The sequence below is a fragment of the Palaemon carinicauda genome, chromosome 2 (genome assembly GCF_036898095.1).
Source record: "Palaemon carinicauda isolate YSFRI2023 chromosome 2, ASM3689809v2, whole genome shotgun sequence".
In the NCBI taxonomy this organism is placed as follows: Eukaryota; Metazoa; Arthropoda; class Malacostraca; order Decapoda; family Palaemonidae; genus Palaemon; species Palaemon carinicauda.
Window position 1 is genome coordinate 202,969,367 of NC_090726.1, and position 17,535 is coordinate 202,986,901.

General features: G+C 34.8%; 2 protein-coding genes across 10 annotated transcripts in view; one reads left to right on the forward strand and one right to left on the reverse strand.

Moving 5' to 3' along the window:
* Nucleotides 1–1,175, forward strand: part of Hex-A (Hexokinase A) — a 135,482-nt gene extending 134,307 nt beyond the window's left edge. For all 8 annotated transcript variants that reach the window (XM_068361360.1, XM_068361317.1, XM_068361336.1 and 5 more), the window contains one exon: nucleotides 179–1,175. In XM_068361360.1, coding sequence (XP_068217461.1) covers nucleotides 179–259 — 81 coding nt within the window. In that variant the 3' untranslated portion in view covers nucleotides 260–1,175. The remainder of the gene's footprint in view (nucleotides 1–178) is intronic.
* PIG-K (Phosphatidylinositol glycan anchor biosynthesis class K) overlaps nucleotides 1–17,535 on the reverse strand; it is a 53,529-nt gene that overhangs the window by 5,262 nt on the left and 30,732 nt on the right. The window contains exons 5-8 of one of the 2 annotated variants that reach the window (XM_068361390.1): nucleotides 16,932–17,049; nucleotides 11,184–11,294; nucleotides 8,280–8,464; nucleotides 4,628–4,755 (exon numbers count right to left, since the gene is read on the reverse strand). In XM_068361390.1, coding sequence (XP_068217491.1) covers nucleotides 4,674–4,755; nucleotides 8,280–8,464; nucleotides 11,184–11,294; nucleotides 16,932–17,049 — 496 coding nt within the window. In that variant the 3' untranslated portion in view covers nucleotides 4,628–4,673. Of the gene's footprint in view, nucleotides 1–4,435; nucleotides 4,756–8,279; nucleotides 8,465–11,183; nucleotides 11,295–16,931; nucleotides 17,050–17,535 lie in introns of those variants that run through there. The other variant, XM_068361383.1, reaches the window with a different exon arrangement.

The following is a 17,535-nucleotide window of genomic DNA, read 5'->3' on the forward strand; positions in this document are numbered from 1 at the left end:
TTCATAATGGCTAAATAAGAGATCTGGTGGTAAATATAGAAATTTAATTTTGTATTTTTGTTCAGTGTAATGATGTCCTGACTATTTGTTCAGCCTAATGTTGTCTTGACTATTTCAGTTTAGCCTAATGATCCCTCAACTTTTTCAGTTTAGCCTAATGATCCCTTGACTCTTTCAGTTTAGCCTAATGTTGTCCGAAGATGGAAGTGGACGAGGAGCTGCTTTGGTTGCTGCCGTTGCCTCAAGAAGTTCAAGATAGGATAACTAAATTTTTTAAAATATAAAATGTGCGGTAAATGTATAGTGGCAGGGACTCGTGTGTGCAATTGTCATTGTATGTGAATGAATAACGTTATTGCTTAATACTGTGCTTTGATAATAGATGTTGTGAAAGTCTTCAAATGCGCCTTTATTAAGCTAAAGTTTATTGGTAAACTTGTAACTATGTTGTCGGAGGCTTTTTGTGCCTGAGTGATGAATGCCAATTTTTAATTGTTAATATTATTTTTGTATATTGTTTTCTACCTGGATGTATTTATTAAGTGTTCAGGTCCTTAACTTTATATATATACCAGGTACTTATCCTTGGCTTATTTTTAATTTTGACCAATAAGTTTACATGTAGAAATGTAAGCTTATGGCATACCTTTTAAACAGAGTGTAGATATATATATAGTAATGGAAAGATGTTGCATACAGAATACTGCATTTACTCATAGTGGCTTGTGCAATATAATGAACATATCCCTTAAGAAACAGTATGATACAGGACGTACTTTGTCCTAAAATTGTTATCCTAACGGCCGCACCATTAAAAATGCAAAGACTATTTCGTCTTTTGTGCTTTTTACTGGACTTCATTGTAATTTTTGTTATCCATATGCAACTACATAAGTATATTAAATACTGTAATATTTCTAGATTGGCTTAGTGGTGAATAAGATTTGTGTATATGTATGACTAATATCATAAAATATTTAAGGAAAGGGCTAAAAAAGCCTACAACCTTTGTATGTGATATTAACAATTAAAGAGATTTGGTTTGACAAATGAATTTGTGCAATGAATAGCTTTGTTTAGGGTCAATGGAAAAAGTGTTAAGGCATGTATAAAATTGGTAATTTCTCAACTATTCTCCTGCTAAAATTATACATTTCTGACCATGAACTTACAAATCCAGTGCATTATTTTTTAAATCTAATTGTCAAGACTACTTTTCCAGTAAATTTTAATACATAGTGTACGACTTGAAACCCATTGCATTATCATAGGAATCCTAAATTGGATTTCAATCCAGTGTTCTAAAGTTATTTCATACTACGGCAGTGAAACATTTAAAATGGCATGACATAAACAATGTTCAGAACCAAGAAATTAAGTTTATTTGATGTAAGTTTACAAATGTATTTTATATCAACTTTGTTCTGAAACTCATTATATGATAAGTATTCTTACAAGACAATTTCACCTTGTCAAAAACATTTCCAAAATTATGCTACCTATATAAACTGAAATTACCACAAACAAAATATGAATAAGTCCATGACATCCTATACAGGAATATGATGTTAGAAAAGAAAAATCCAAATTTACTATTTTTGGGGAAGGAATATTATTTTAAATTCCTGGCATATAAATATACAGAGCACATATATTACATAAATAATGTTTTATATACATAAATATCTTTGTTAATGTAAAATAAATACAAACATTTTTAAGGAACAAGGAATGGGATTCATAGGAGCAAAATATTTTAGGCATTAGATTTTAGCCTTTTAAAGCAACTGTTAACTAGTGAAAGTATTTATTGTAGTTTGCATCATCGTTTTACAAGAAACTGTTACATCCTTAGCCTGTTTTAATTTATAAATTTGAAAAAGAAGCAAAGGGAAATAGTAACTTTGATCAATCAGTGCATTACAGTTAAGTGTTATAAACAATGAAATTTTTGTCCTTCACCTCAATTTAATTTATTGAAATTTATTCAAAGAATTAATTCAATTCTTAAGCCCTGTCCACACGATCAAGCGTGCCCGAGGGGCAAACAGTGATAACAGGCCGAATCAGTTAGTGAAAATGAGGGTTTATGACGTCAGAAGCGGGAAAACTAAAGGCAGGGATCTGGCAACACTATATGATGACACATCCCCATCTGTCGTTTTCCCGCTTCTGACGTCATTAACCCTCGTTCTTACTAACTATTGTGGACGGGTATCAATGCTTGCCCGTCGGTCATGCTCGATCGTGTGGACGGGGCTTTAGAGATATCTCATAGTTTTGTAGTGCAATATTATTTATTAATACGGTATTTTTAAATACAGAATTTCATATGGCTTTTTAGCTCTTAAAATGTCCAATTAAGAGACCCAAGTGAAATCATATAAGAAACTGTAAACTACGCTAAGCAATCAGAGGTTATAGTACTGTATATCAGCTATATAATAATTTCCTTTGAAAACTGTGATAGTTGTCTAAACTATAATGCAAAGTGAATTACTTTGTTTTAAAACATATAAAAGTATTCTAAGTTGTTTTTAGAAATGTCTAAAAGTACAGTATTTATTAGTGGACTATGTATGGAAAAAATATAACATAATTATCATACATCTGACAGTAATTCATCAAAATAAAAATAGCCACAATTATTTTTTCTTTAAGAATCTCAAAAGTTTAATATGTATTGAAAGTTTTTTTTTTTTTTAAATCTTATGTTCTTTATAGTTCATTTGTACAGTTGTAATTTAAGGAGACCAAATATATGTATATATAAATTTTTATATAAAATGGTACAGTCACAAAGGACTTGCAATGCTCCTAGATTTCTTCAAGGCCAAAAGAATTGAAATTAAATATCATGTGAATTTCATTAGAAACCAAATTTTATCCAGTGTATTAGGTACAAAGGGTGACTCGGAATATCTGAAAATATCTCCCGAGTTTATCCACTTTGTTTCAGAACAGACACCGTTATTTTCCTTTATGGCTATACCATTTTATGCTTAATAATCAAGTGAATAATATGACAACCAAATATTTGGATAAATAATGTTCTGAAAATTTCAGTCAAGTCAAAATAACACTTTTCCCAGCAATGACAATTTTATTTTCTGAAATCTCTTATCTCTATCTCTCTATCAAGTAATTCTGCTTAAAAATTCTACACAAAATGTTTTTGGTACTGTTAATTTGGTAAAATACTGAGCTTTAAGTCCAAATGTATATTCATTCATATAGATTTTAGTTTCAAAAGCTCTGTCATATCTACATAATCTGTACTGTAACAGCACAATGAAACAAATTCATGTAATTATGTAAATACCTTAATAGTGATCTTAGATATTGTAAAATAACCAATGGAACTCATTATTTTTTGTAGTAAGGAAATGGGAATAAATATGTATTATCTGTATGGTGTCTTTCATTACACTTTTTTGGGGTTAGAAGAGCTGTGGGAGTCTCCAAGGCCTTTCCTGTTAGAACAAGGAATCCAATACAACCTCATTACCAAAGAAATAGAGCTTTCCTTCTCAAGGGCCAATGTATTAAAAGTGTGAAGCACGGACCCAGTGCGTATAGGGGAACCCTGCAAGTTCAGGAATATTTGAACTTTCTACAGAACCTGAGTAGCTGAAAGCCATCTTCTATAAAGTGACAGCTTGTATGGCATCCTAGATGAAACTATTCTCTGTTATTTCTGGCATACCTACGTCACTACAACCCCTCTACCTCCATTCACAAAGTCATTACTGAGGAAACATAATTCGTATCGTGTATTTTGATAACTTCCAAAAACAAAATTAAGTATCCAAATTAAGGGTTTTTTCTTCCTATTGTGGCTTAATGAATCAAAGCTAGCTTTGATTAAGCACCAGCATTCGATCATCTGGGGTTTTCTATAAACATAGAAGCAGCCAGCTCTGCTGACTACTCCCACCATCAAACCAGTAAGACTTTGCTCAGATGGAAGAACCCCATTAGGGCCTTGCCCGAGTCCGATAATCTGAAGGTCCAGCCAATGCCAGATCCACAGGCTGGGATGGAAAGGGAGTGGAAGGAAGAAAAATTCCCAGGAATGGTAGCACCTTGAGAGGGCTCCCCATAGAGAGAATGGATCGAAGCTTCGACTATCTGGCAATAAGCCCTTTACAGGAGAGTCCAATTAACTAATTCAATTAATATGCAAATGCATGAATTCTTGCTACTATACATTAACTTAAGAGATAGCAGGATCAGCTGTTTTGGAAACTAATGAGGTGTTGGGAGCTGTCTAACCCTAATGATGTTGGACTAGCAAACTTTCCAGCTTCCAAAAAACACTCGGAATACATGTGAATTGTACAGAGGTTGATTACTGTACTGTATATGATTAACAGGTGTTATGTGCAAATATCTGAATATCTTAGTACCTGAAGGTTATAAGTTACCCAAGAAGAAACATTAATAATTTATTCTTAATAGGAATATAATCATGTTACAACTAATCCTATTATTACAACTGACCTACGTTTATAAGTTATTTCTTTGATGTTGAAGGACTCATAAGGAGTACTTCACTTTTCATCATTTACCACCTCTATCTGATTCATTATGTTAAAATTTTAAATTTGGTCTCTCAACTACTTACACATTCTAAAAAGCCTCTTAAAATAAAGTCCCAATCAATGAGTCATTCAGGATATTCGATGTATGGGAAGCTGGTTCGCATACGTCAATGGGCGTTTCTCTCGGGCATCAACATCCTCTTTCTCAGTGCTGGAAAAAAAAAAAAAAACTTTAGGAATACAGCTCACTTTAAAGCATTCAGCTTTAAAGTGTTTCACACAACGTGCAAATATATAACATTATTAATTTTTCAGTGTTGACTCTAGACACGAATAGTCCACTAGGAAAAACTTCCAAAATCTGGAAAAAGGTAATGTTGGAGAACTTTCTACAATCTTTTGAGTACTCAAAGGTGTGAGAGAACATAGCAGCAAAAAACCAAGTATGAACTCTTTGCAATTGCAATTTTCACTATTAATCCACATACTTTAAAATTATAAAAGCAAAATTTTAATAATAAATTTTATTATTTCTATACTCAGTTGTTCATATTGCCTCTTCTCCAGAAGCTCAGTTTAAATGACATTTACTAATAAGATTTTTTTTAAATTTTCCAATTCTCTTTCCCTTCAATAAATACATTCCCCCTAGTAAAGAAAGGAACATTCTCACAGCAAGTGGTAACTGACACAAATCTCTTTCTGTTTCGAAGTCGAAATTATCCCTACCCTCTTGACACCACTAGGCAGTGGGGAGGAGAGTGGACAGGTACAGTATATGAACATCAGGTGAGTATATTTAGAGCATTTATTTCTATGAACCTCCCTGATATTTATATCATTTACTCCCACACTATGCTGGTCATGGGATGCCAGTGAAGGAAATGTAGGATAAACTTAATTAAAAGCATTATACCATGGTTAAGATGAACTAAACTAGTCTAAATTACTTATAACAAACCATCTTGAAATACAACTTGAAATAAGGGACTCCATATTGTGTACTGAACCTAACTATTTAAATTATTTGACTGTCTCTAAATCATAATTCTTTATCTAAATGATTTTGATTAGTACCAAATAAGTTTCTAAATTATAACCCCATATGTACATAGATAAGAGAGCTATAAATTAACTGAATTCAAAATTAATTAGACTTTGGCTCTGCAGCCACTACAGGGTCTATTGCCTAGCAATCTTCATAAACAAAAAAAGGATTTTTAAAGGTAAGGTTTAGCAAAATATGGCTCAAGAGCTGCTGCTAAAACTCTAGAGAGAGGTTTCTACAAAATTTAAGGGGAGTGGCTGCACTACTAGAATTATGTAATATTCCTTTCAAGCCTTTTATTAGGTTTGGATCTAATTCTTAATGGGCTACTATGATCAAACTTTGATTTATTAAGGTTATTGCATTTTTGGTCATCAGATGATTAGGGACCCTAACCCACTAAAAAAGTTAGGTATAGTAACTAATGGCTAATTTTTTCCAGATAATACTGAACAGCTCTTACTGGATCAAGAAACATGTTCCTGTTGAAAGGCTTTCATCCATTTTCAGAAAAGTGATGAGAAATAACAGAGGCAAAGTCTTAGCCTTAAAATAATTTATTGTCTCTGAAGGTAGATATAAGAGGCATACTTATATTGTGTTCCCCAAAAGTTACTTTGCTACGTAGCATTTGTAGTCCACTTATGTGTTTAGCTAAAGCCATGAGACCTTTAAGAGAAAGGTTTCAACTGTCTAAATTTGAATCTTTAAAATACCGTGAAACCACGGACAAATTCCAGAAAAATGACCTTACCATATAAAAAAAGTCACCTTTGAAAGTGACTTCTATACACTGATAAAATAAACACATACATACATATACCAAAGCACTTCCCCCAATTTTGGGGGGTAGCCGACATCAAACAAATGAAACAAAAATGGAGACCTCTCCTCTCTACGTTCCTCCCAGCCTGACAAGGGACTCAACCGAGTTCAGCTGGTGCTGCTAGTGTGCCACAGCCCACCCTCCCCCGTTACCCACCACAGATGAAGCTTCATAACGCTGAATTCCCTACTGCTGCTACCTCCACGGTCATCCAAGGCACCGGAGGAAGCAGCAGGGCCTACCGGAACTACGTCACAATGCTCGCCATTCATTCCGATAAAATAATATATATACAAAAGTAAAAAACTAAGAAACTTCCAATGTACAAATTTTACAACTAAATCTCTCTTTCAGTTGATTTTTAAATGAAAAAAAAATCAATTGAGATACAAAACAGTAGTAGGAGTTTGAAGTTACCCCAAAGTAACATCATTTTAATGGGGGCTGAGTCACACCCTTCAAGAGAAGCAGTGTATGCCAGACAGAATCTTTCGGGAAAGGCAATAAATCACACTTATAAGAGGTGAAGACCTAGTCATCAGTGGAGGTACAACTAATGGTAGAGGAAGGTCATGAGATATATCAATTTGTAAGTCAAAAAATTGCTGACATAAAAGCAGAAGCACCAGACATGAAATTCCCAAGTTCACAAGAAATTTACTTGGACATAGCTGTGTCAATAACTTTTCCTAAAAAGGAATTAGATACTCTGCTACTCTTCAAGTAAGGAACACTAACAGACAGACTTTAAACACACATGTGCTCTGCAAATGGGATTGGCATGGCTTGTCCTGAGGATAAAACTACCAAAAGGCGCCTGCACAGTACCCTCTGAGGAGCTAGTTACTTTCATAGCAACAGTATGATTAGGAACCAAACCACGTTCAGCTAAACTCAACTGAAACATATCCCCATATTCATCATTTCTATGTAACATATCTAATAAAGAAGTCTTATCAACCAAATTTCACCAATATATCCTCTACAATAAAAGCCTGAATCTCCAAACTACTAACCTGGTCTAAAGTAAGTCTGATCGGCAAGGGGTACAATAGCAGCAGTTGGGGACAAGCAGGAAATTGGACCAGACTCCAAACTAATGCTTGTTTCTGTTTTCTTACATCTAGCTTCCCTATCTTAAGCTGTAGTTTCAGCCAACTATAACCAATTTCAAATCTGATCCTCAGTCAAGAAATGACATTAAGGATAATGATTAGACATGGAGCACGAGAAACCGCCGTACGTATCCAATTCATATGAGGATACTCTTCCGCCAATAATAGCTTATTTACTTTAGACCACAAAATATCAAGCTTTGATAATTAAAACTTAGCAGTCTTACCTCTGCCAATAAGGAAGTGAGCACAAACCTATCAAACCATACAAAATGCAAAAATACTATTGCTGAAACAATAAACTGTCTTGTCAATATCTCAGCCTTTCAAAGACTGAGATTAAATTGAAGACAACATGAGACGCAGTTGTATTTGCTGTCAATCTTTACACCAGGTTCCCTAACTTTGGGAACAAGTGTATTTTTGTACAAAATAATGAAAAAAATTTGTATCTTTATTCATAAAATGAAAGTCAAAACCCTTCCTTCTTTACAAGGAGTAATTGAAATAGACTAAAAAAATAAGCTATATGAATACAGAGGTTATCGCAAGGTTTTTACCAGCCTGGTATCCAGAAACTATGGCGTGTATGTGCAGTATGGATATCCAGCCAGCAAAAGTAATAGATTATGAGAGACTTATTAAGAATATGGAATATATAACTGATGGATATGATATGACACAAAGTGAAATTATGAAATCAAGATTATATTTAATACTAAGAAGTTAATTAAAGAATTACTCACATGGGATCTGGCTTCGATATATTTGGATTACCACATTCAGGGAAGTTCAAAAGATTATCAAACAGCTCAACATTCCTTACAGAGCCAAAGAACTCTGTGACGAGCACGTTATCTGGGTCTCTTGTGTAAAGGTCTCGTCGAACACCAACGGTAGATATGCACACTCGCTTGGGACAAACTTGAAGCTGTAAAAGAAACAAAATACGTTAGTATCGTGAAACCTGCTTATATGAGAGAGAGCCAACACTAGAAATTAATCGAGCCATAGTAAATAAAATCATGGCACAAAAAGAAAGCTAGAAGGGTATTTATATGTACCAAAATAAATACTGTACTGTACAAATCATTTCAAGTCTAGTAAGAATAGCTGTAAAAGTATTCTCTTGCTTGAGGGTACACTCAGGCACACTATTCTACATTTCCTTTCCTCACTGGGCTATTTTCCCTCTTGGAGCCCTTGGGGTTATAGCATCCTGCTTTTCCAACAAGGGTTGTAACTCAGCCAGTAATAATAATAATAATTTATCTCTATCTACCAAGGCACTTCCCCCAATTTTGAGGGGGTAGCCGACATCACTAGAGTGCGGGGAGAATAATAAATGTATAGGCAGGTAAAAAGTGCAAGAAAAAGGTCGGGTTGAAGTTGTGCAACTGGAAAAAACATAAAGGAAAACAGATACAAAGTGAATACAACATTGAAAACAATACAACTAAGGAATGCTGCAGAGCAAAGAATGGGCCTTGTATTTAATACTGTAGTGTACGGACAGATTCCGATGTATAATTTTGTTAAGTATAGTTCCACACCTATGTAGTAAAGTAAAGAAACAGAAGTCCTGACGTACAAATAATGGTAAGAAAACATAGATTAATGCGTAGACTTTGGGTTATAAGACATGGGGCTACAGCCGGAGAAGTTATTCAGGAACGGTCACACAATTGGAGGAGGGGGGACTATAGTGTTAAAGATAAAGGACATTGGACAGCAAGATGGAAGAAGGAAATATGGAAAGGAGGTTAAGTAGAAAGATAAGAAAAGGGCAAAGAACTTTCAACAAAGTATTTAGACTTATCTAAAAATAAAACAATAATAAATTAAATTGTACACAACAATTTCATTCTGTCTACTTTGCCTACAACTCTAATAGTTACTATGTCTGCATAGTTGAAATCAATTCATGGTGAGAACGTTTTCATTTATAGAGATCTTAGAAGGGAGGTAGCAGCATGGATGAAATAGAGGGAGATTTTCAGACTGCTAATAAATAATATCCAAATAACACGAAAATACTCATGATGGATATATATAGCCTGTACTGCTCTATGGAACAGAAACATTGGCAAAGAAAATGCAGGATATTTTGATAAGGTCTGACCTAAGGGTGCTAAGATTCATGACTGGAGTAAAGTCAGGAGACTATACTGTATTACAAATGAGGATTTGGAGGAAAATTTAGTTGTACAGAAACAGGAAAGTTACTTAAAGATCAGTAAATATGGAAATGTCAAGCCAAATACCTGTAGGAAGTCCCCAAAAATAATTTAAAAGGTTACTTATGAATACCTAGCCATGATGGAAGATAAGGAAGAGAGTACAGAATAGAAGTGCATCGAGAGAAATGGTTTAACTTCTAACACCATAAAGGGACAAGCTAACACAGAAAATTTCTGACGATGATATTTGTATCACATACCTTTATAAGACTTTCTAGTGCTACCATGGTCATACAATTCTCTCACACATCTATTTATAAATCAGGCTTTTCCCTAATTGTAGATGTGATTAAATGAAACAATTAGATTCCTAATTCCCATTAAAAATCATATTTCAACTTAAAATATGAAGCTAGGGAGTCAAGCCTAACCCTTTCTATTAGCCTAGATATGGAATTCTTTTTCATTACAATATATGAAATAGGATTCCTCTGCTTCTAAAAGTAAATACAGTATTACAAACACTTCCCAAACTTTTTACTAAGATATTATTATTATTATTAATTGCTAAGGTACAACCCTAGTTGGAAAAGCAGGATGCTATCAGCCCGGGGGCTCCAACAGAAAAAATAGCCCAGTGAGGAAAGGAAACAAGGAGAAATTAAAATATTTTAAGAACAGTAACATTAAAATGAATACATCTTATATAAACTATAGAAACTATAACAAAACAAGAGGAAGAGAAATAGAATAGAATAGTGTGCCCGATTGTACCCTCAAACAAGAGAACTCTAACCCAAGAAAGTGGAATATGATGGTACAGAGGCAATGGCACTACCCAAAACTAGAGAACAATGGTTTGATTTTGGAGTGTCCTCCTAGAAGAGCTGCTTACCATGGCTAAAGTCTCTTTTACCCTTACCAAGAGGAAAATGGCTACTGAACAATTACAGTGCAGTAACCACTTGGGTGAAGAATAATTGTTTGGTAATCTCAGTGTCGTAGGGTGTATGAGGACAGACAAGAATATGTAAAGAAAAGGCCAGACTATTCGGTGTGTGTGTGTGTGTGTAGGCAAAGGGAAAATGAACCATAATCAGAGAGAAGGATGCAATATAGTACTGTCTGGGCAGTCAAAGGAATATAAGTATCATGCTAAATCACAGAGTGTGATGGGTTGCATAATATTTGATAACCATAAGTCATTGACTAGATTGCTGTTATTCAAATCTATTGTCTGGTTATTGAAATTTTCTTTTGCAAGCTCTAAAAACTATATAAATTATCTCTACCAAATGTTGACTAATATTTGTGACAATTACAAAGTTGCCTTTCAATGACATATCTGAATAATGAAAACCAAAAAGCTGGTTCCCTTCTCTTTAACAGAAACCAAAATTACAGTGTACTTGACCAATAATATTGGAGACAAACACTAGGAACTGAATAAACATTGGATAAAATGCTTACAAACTGAGCTAGAGTCTTCTTGCTGTCTGGTGTAACTCTTTCAAGAAATTCTAGGGCGTAGTAAGTAAAACGATCAATGATGTATACACCAATTGCAGGATCAACATGATGCTGAAAAGAAAATCAAAGAAATGATATTAGCATTATTATGATTACCATACTTTTATTATAAAAATGAGCAAACATCAACAGAGAATAAGCCTTATTAAAACAAGATGTAGATGAGGAGAATAACCATTTGTGAAAAAGGAGAAAACGGAAAAAAAATCAATCAAATACACGTATATTGTACACTTAAAAAACTGCAATACATGGTACTTTACCGTAGTAATCAAAATTTTCCAAGCCCAAAAGAACTGGCATTAATACTATTGACATAAAATCATTCCACATTATTAAAGCAAAATAAATTAATGACTTCTATTAATGGAAAGTGTGAAGCTCCAACAGAATGAAAATGCTAATATTCTGCAAAGTGAACTACTGAAGATTTACTAGTTTGTAAAATAGACTTAATAGAAGAGAGCTAATCAGGATATTCCTCGACAAAGATACAAATCATATAAACCATTGTTGGTAAAAATAAAAACAATATTTTGAGAATTTTTTAAAAGATATATCTGGGAGGCATCACACAAAAATAAAGGGATAAGAAATTTGGAGCATGTAATAATAATGCAGTCATCTTTGTAGATAAGTAACTTTACAAAAAATGTCAATAATTTTTCCAATACAACCCATCCTTTTACATTTGCACACATTCTTGGTCATTAGGAAGATTGTCTGGTGGTGGAATAGTCACACAATACATATACTCCATGGATTATAGGTTCCAGATATGTGAGAAATTCACTTGTGTAGTCTAGGTTATGTAGTATCAATCACTAAAGTTTTGAAACTGGACAGTGGATGTTGTATTGACTACACCACCTGCATTTTTTCAATTCCAAACAAACGTTTACGTCATCACCAATGTCCGTCATATCCATTGGACAGGTAATCCTGGCTGCGTTCCGGGCATAAGCTTCAGCCATCTACACATTCCTGATGGCCGTTACCAAAAATAAAAAAAAATTATCTACACGTTCTAAAACACTTCCAGAAGGCTAAAATCACAGCAAGATCTTTGCTCAGGCAGCCTCTGTAATGTTTACAACACTTTAAAAAGGCTAAAAATACTGCCAGATCTTTCCCAAGACAGCCTCTATAACATTCACAACACTTCCAGAAGGCTGAAATACTGTCAGATCTTTTCTCAGACAGCCTCACTAACATTTAAAACACTTCCAGAAGGCCATTTTCCAGAATATAAGCTACCACCATGTCTACCTATTCTGACAATCAGTTCAGTTCTTTCATGACTTCATATGCCATTAGGCATCTTGATGGTTGCATGGTTGTATGAAAGTAATAAGCCTGGCCACAGCAATATCCATCTCTTTTATTAAACTCTAAATGACTGATAGTACATACATACATACATACATATACCAAGGCACTTCCCCCAATTTTGGGGGGTAGCCAACATCAACAAATGGAAAAAAAAAATATATATATATATATATATATATATATATATATATATATATATATATATAATAAAAGGGGACCTCTCCTCTCTACGTTCCTCCCAGCCTGACAAGGGACTCAACCGAGTTCAGCTGGTACTGCTAGGGTGCCACAGCCCACCCTCCCCCGTTATCCACCACAGATGAAGCTTCATAACGCTGAATCCCCTACTGCAGCTACCTCCGCGGTCATCTAAGGCACTGGAAGAGGCAGCAAGGGCCTACCGGAACTGATAGTACCCACCTCAAACACCAGGCAAAAAGGAAAGCATTCCAGATGTTCAGCAACGCTTGAATCAAACACAAATAAAAGATCTGGGTATTTTTCATAGTCTGACAGCCTACATATCATATATTATAATTAAGAACAGCCCCTACAGTGTTCCTAAATTCTCCTTAGTGCTGTCTTAGTGTTAGGAGAGAACTGGGCATTACAGCGACTCTGAATCAAGGGCTTTGTTCAATTCTACCATCTGTTGGCAATCTGGTTCTCACCACCAGATGATAGACGCTGTCAATGATACGCTACCTATGGAGTAACCCATAGCTGGAGTGCAGATTTCTGAAAGAAAATAATCTGAAAACAGAATGGGTTCAGTGCTAGCAAAACCCAATAAAGAGAAAAAACAAATAAAAAAATCTTGTGTGTACATCTCTATTGATGGACGCAGAGGCTGACTGAGACAGCCAAAAGTTGATGTAGCAAGCCGGCCGTTTTTAAGTGTTACTTTAGCATGAATTTGATGGCCAGTTGCCAGAGATAAAGGTTGGTCAATTGCAATAGCATAGGAACTAGTTATTCATATTTCTTTGTAATGCAATTATCAGTAGTAGTCTCCGATGAGAAAGTGTACCACTGGTAAAGAAATTCCTGAAGAACAACACAATTTGACCTGATTAGCATCTTCTGTCTGTAAGGTTTTGCTAAAAATTTAAGTTTTTTATGCCCTTAGACCAGGAAGATAACTAGTCACAGACCAGTGAATGGTTTCCAGTGTTGTACATTAACAGGGTCTTCCAGCCAGACAAGGGGGGTTCTGATTGTAAATCCAGCACAGCAATTGTTTCTGACAAGTATAAAACCCAGGTATGTATGTATCCATATGCTGTTGGTTGCACCAAATCTTCACCGTGATTGAGTAAAATCTACATCACTATCAGTCATTAACCCTTTAACCCCAAGCCTATTTGGAAATTTCCAACCCTTAACCCCCAGGGGGTTATTTTTTTCCCAGCACATTTTGCAGTATATTTTTTTTAAATTGCTCTAACAGCCTTAATTTTTGTCATAGAGAGGTCAGGTTGGTCTCATTCTCTTGGAAAATGCCTGAATTTTTTCAAAAAATTATCAAAAATATGAAAAAAATAGTTTTTATAGCATTTTTTTGCAAGGACGTACCGGTACGTCCATGGGGGTAAAGGGATGGCTTTTGTGAAACATACCAGTACGTTCTTTAGGGGTAAAAGGGTTAATACTATGAACTATAAAACATTTGAAAATACAGCTGATGACTGCAAAATAACCACGGCACCTATTGCATACGCCGTTGCCCGAAACATGATGAGAAAGATTGATTAGAAGTAATTACTTTAGCAAGTGGAGGGATATCAGGGTTAACATATCCTTGAGCTTGAAATCAGCACACAACAAAATCAACTGAGAGTGTTTACATTTTCTCAAATGGGCTTGCATTGAAAATAGTTGATTTCATTGATATAGAATTATTCCTTGAATAGGCAATTTACTATGAAGATATGTCAATAATTAATAAGGTTAAAATGATTTTATTACCTTCATGTAAATAAATATAAATATCTCAGTACTATATACTTCTTATAGTGACCTTTTTATTATTATTATTACTATCCAAGCTACAACCCTAATTGGAAAAGCAAGATGCTATAAGCCCAGGGGCTCCAACAGGGAAAAATAGCCCAGTGAGGAAAGGAAATAAGGAAATAAATAAATGAAGAGAACAAATTAACAATAAATCGTTCTAAAAAAAGTAACAACGTCAAAACAGACATGTCACATATAAACTATAAACAACATCAAAAACAAATATGTCATAAATAAACTATAAAAAGACTCATGTCCGCCTGGTCAACAAAAAAGCATTTGCTCCAACTTTGAACTTTTGAAGTTCTACTGATTCAACTACCCGATTAGGAAGATCATTCCACAACTTGGTAACAGGAAATAAAACTTCTAGAGTACTGCGTAGTATTGAGCCTCATGATGGAGAAGGCCTGGCTATTAGAATTAACTGCATGCCTAGTATTACGAACAGGATAGAATTGTCCAGGGAGATCTGAATGTAAAGGATGGTCAGAGTTATGAAAAATCTTATGCAACATGCATAATGAACTAATTGAACGATGGTGCCAGAGATTAATATCTAGATCAGGAATAAGAAATTTAATAGACCGTAAGTTTCTGTCCAACAAATTAAGATGAGAATCAGCAGCTGAAGACCAGACAGGAGAACAATACTTTGCCAACGAAACAATACTCTGGTTATCGGATTTAGTCCGTCATATCCGAAAGCCAATCTGTTGTTGGGAGGTTCTACTGTAGTTTGGTGTCAACATAGTAACTACATGAGCATGAAGATGTAGTATGTTAAGCTAGGTCTCTACCGTGGCCGCAGAATTTACAGCATTAGACTCGGCGACCGAGAACGACATGTCATCATGCTTCATTATTATTACTAGCTAAGCTATAACCCTAGTTGGAGAAGCATGATGCTATAAGCTCAAGGGCTCCAACAGGGAAAAATAGCCCAGTGAGGAAAGAAAACAAGAAAAACTACAAGAGAAGTAATAACAATCAAAATAAAATATTTTAAGATAATTAACAACATTAACATATATAAACTATAAAAACATCCATAAAAACAAGAGGAAGAGAAACAATATAGAAAAGCATGCCCGAGTGTACCCTCAAGCAAAATAGCTCTAACCCAAGACAGTGGAAGACCATGGTACAGAGGCTATGGCACTACCTAAGACAAAAGAACAATGGTTTGATTTTGGAGTGTCCTCCTCCTAGATGAGCTGCTTACCATAGCTAGAGTGTCTCATCTACCCTTACCAAGAGGAAAGTAGCCACTGAACACTTACACTGCAGAAGTTAATCCCTTGAGGAAAGAAATTTATTTAGTAATCTCAGTGTTGTTAGATGTACTGTATGAAGACAGAGGAGAATGTGAAAAAAATTGTCCAGACAATTCGGTATATGTGTAGGCAAAGAAAAAATGAGCCATAACCAGAGAGATTAATCCAATGTAGTACTGTCTGGCTAGTCAAAGGATCCAATAACACTCTAGCGGTAGCATCTCAACCGGTGGATGGTGCCCTGGCCAACGTACAATCTGTTTGGATAGTGCCTGTCGTCAGTCCTGCTGTTGCTGGATCAATCAGAAGAGTTGATGATACTGTGTCTTTCAGCACATAAAATTTTCTCTATTGAGAGAGGATTTTGGTAGAATGGCTTGTGGGAGAGTGGAAAAGTGTTAAAAGCCTGGAAAAGTTTTTGTAAGTGTGAGGAGGATTTACAAAGGCTTATATCTAAGGGGGTTCTGGAACATAATCCTTGCAAAAAGTGGGGACAACCATATACAATATCAGTTAAACATGTGTCTGCCACTTCAGACATCTCTTATTGCAAAAAGCGGGGACAACCATATACAATATCAGTTAAACACATGTTTGCCACTTCAGACATCTCTTATTGCAAAAAGCGGGGACAACCATATACAATATCAGTTAAACACATGTCTGCCACTTCAGACATCTCTTAAAGTGTTGAAATTGTTGAATCTATTCCTGATAAATGGAATATAATTAGTTTCAAGGTTGTAATTGATTCTCCTTTCTAAGAATTCTCTTTCTTACTATTTTTGGTGAAAGGATAGATCATATAAGAGGTAGATATAGAACACTTAAGGCCATTTGGAATTTAAAGCTTCCCATGATGCCCTTAAAAAGGAGAGGTACGCAATGGTTTGTACTTTGTTTGAACAATGTTTATACATAAACTTACTTTCTATTTCTAATAACTTAACTTGTATTAATAAACACACACACATCTAGTGAGGGGGCTATTCAAATATAGAAAACAACAAAATCTGTTAATCTTCAATAAAACTGGTAAAAATAACAATATTTTATATCTTACCGATAAGGAGTCTTCACCAACTAAACTTGATGCAATAGCCAATATATTTGGTGAATAGAAATGTTCATACATGGATGCTGCTTGGCATGTGTCAATAATAAAAAGGATCTCATTGTACCTGTTGAGAAAAGGGGACTTGTAGTTATCCATATTAAACTAATGTAGCTAGGATCCTGTTTTACTAAATGCAACACTAGTAGAATGCAAAGCATATCCGTAACATTAGTTACTACCCATATTAAACTAATGTAGCTAGGATCCTGTTTTACTAAATGCAACACTAGTAGAATGCAAAGCATATCCGTAACATTAGTAACTACCCATATTAAACTAATGTAGCTAGGATCCTGTTTTACTAAATGCAACACTAGTAGAATGCAAAGCATATCCGTAACATTAGTTACTACCCATATTAAACTAATGTAGCTAGGATCCTGTTTTACTAAATGCAACACTAGTGGAATGCAAAGCATATCCGTAACATTAGTTACACATATACATCACAATATTCTACCTAAATAAATAAATATTGCTTTGAACATTAATAAAAAAACATAAATGGGGAAAAAAGCTACTCTGTGAGCAAGGTAAAGTGTGGAGAATA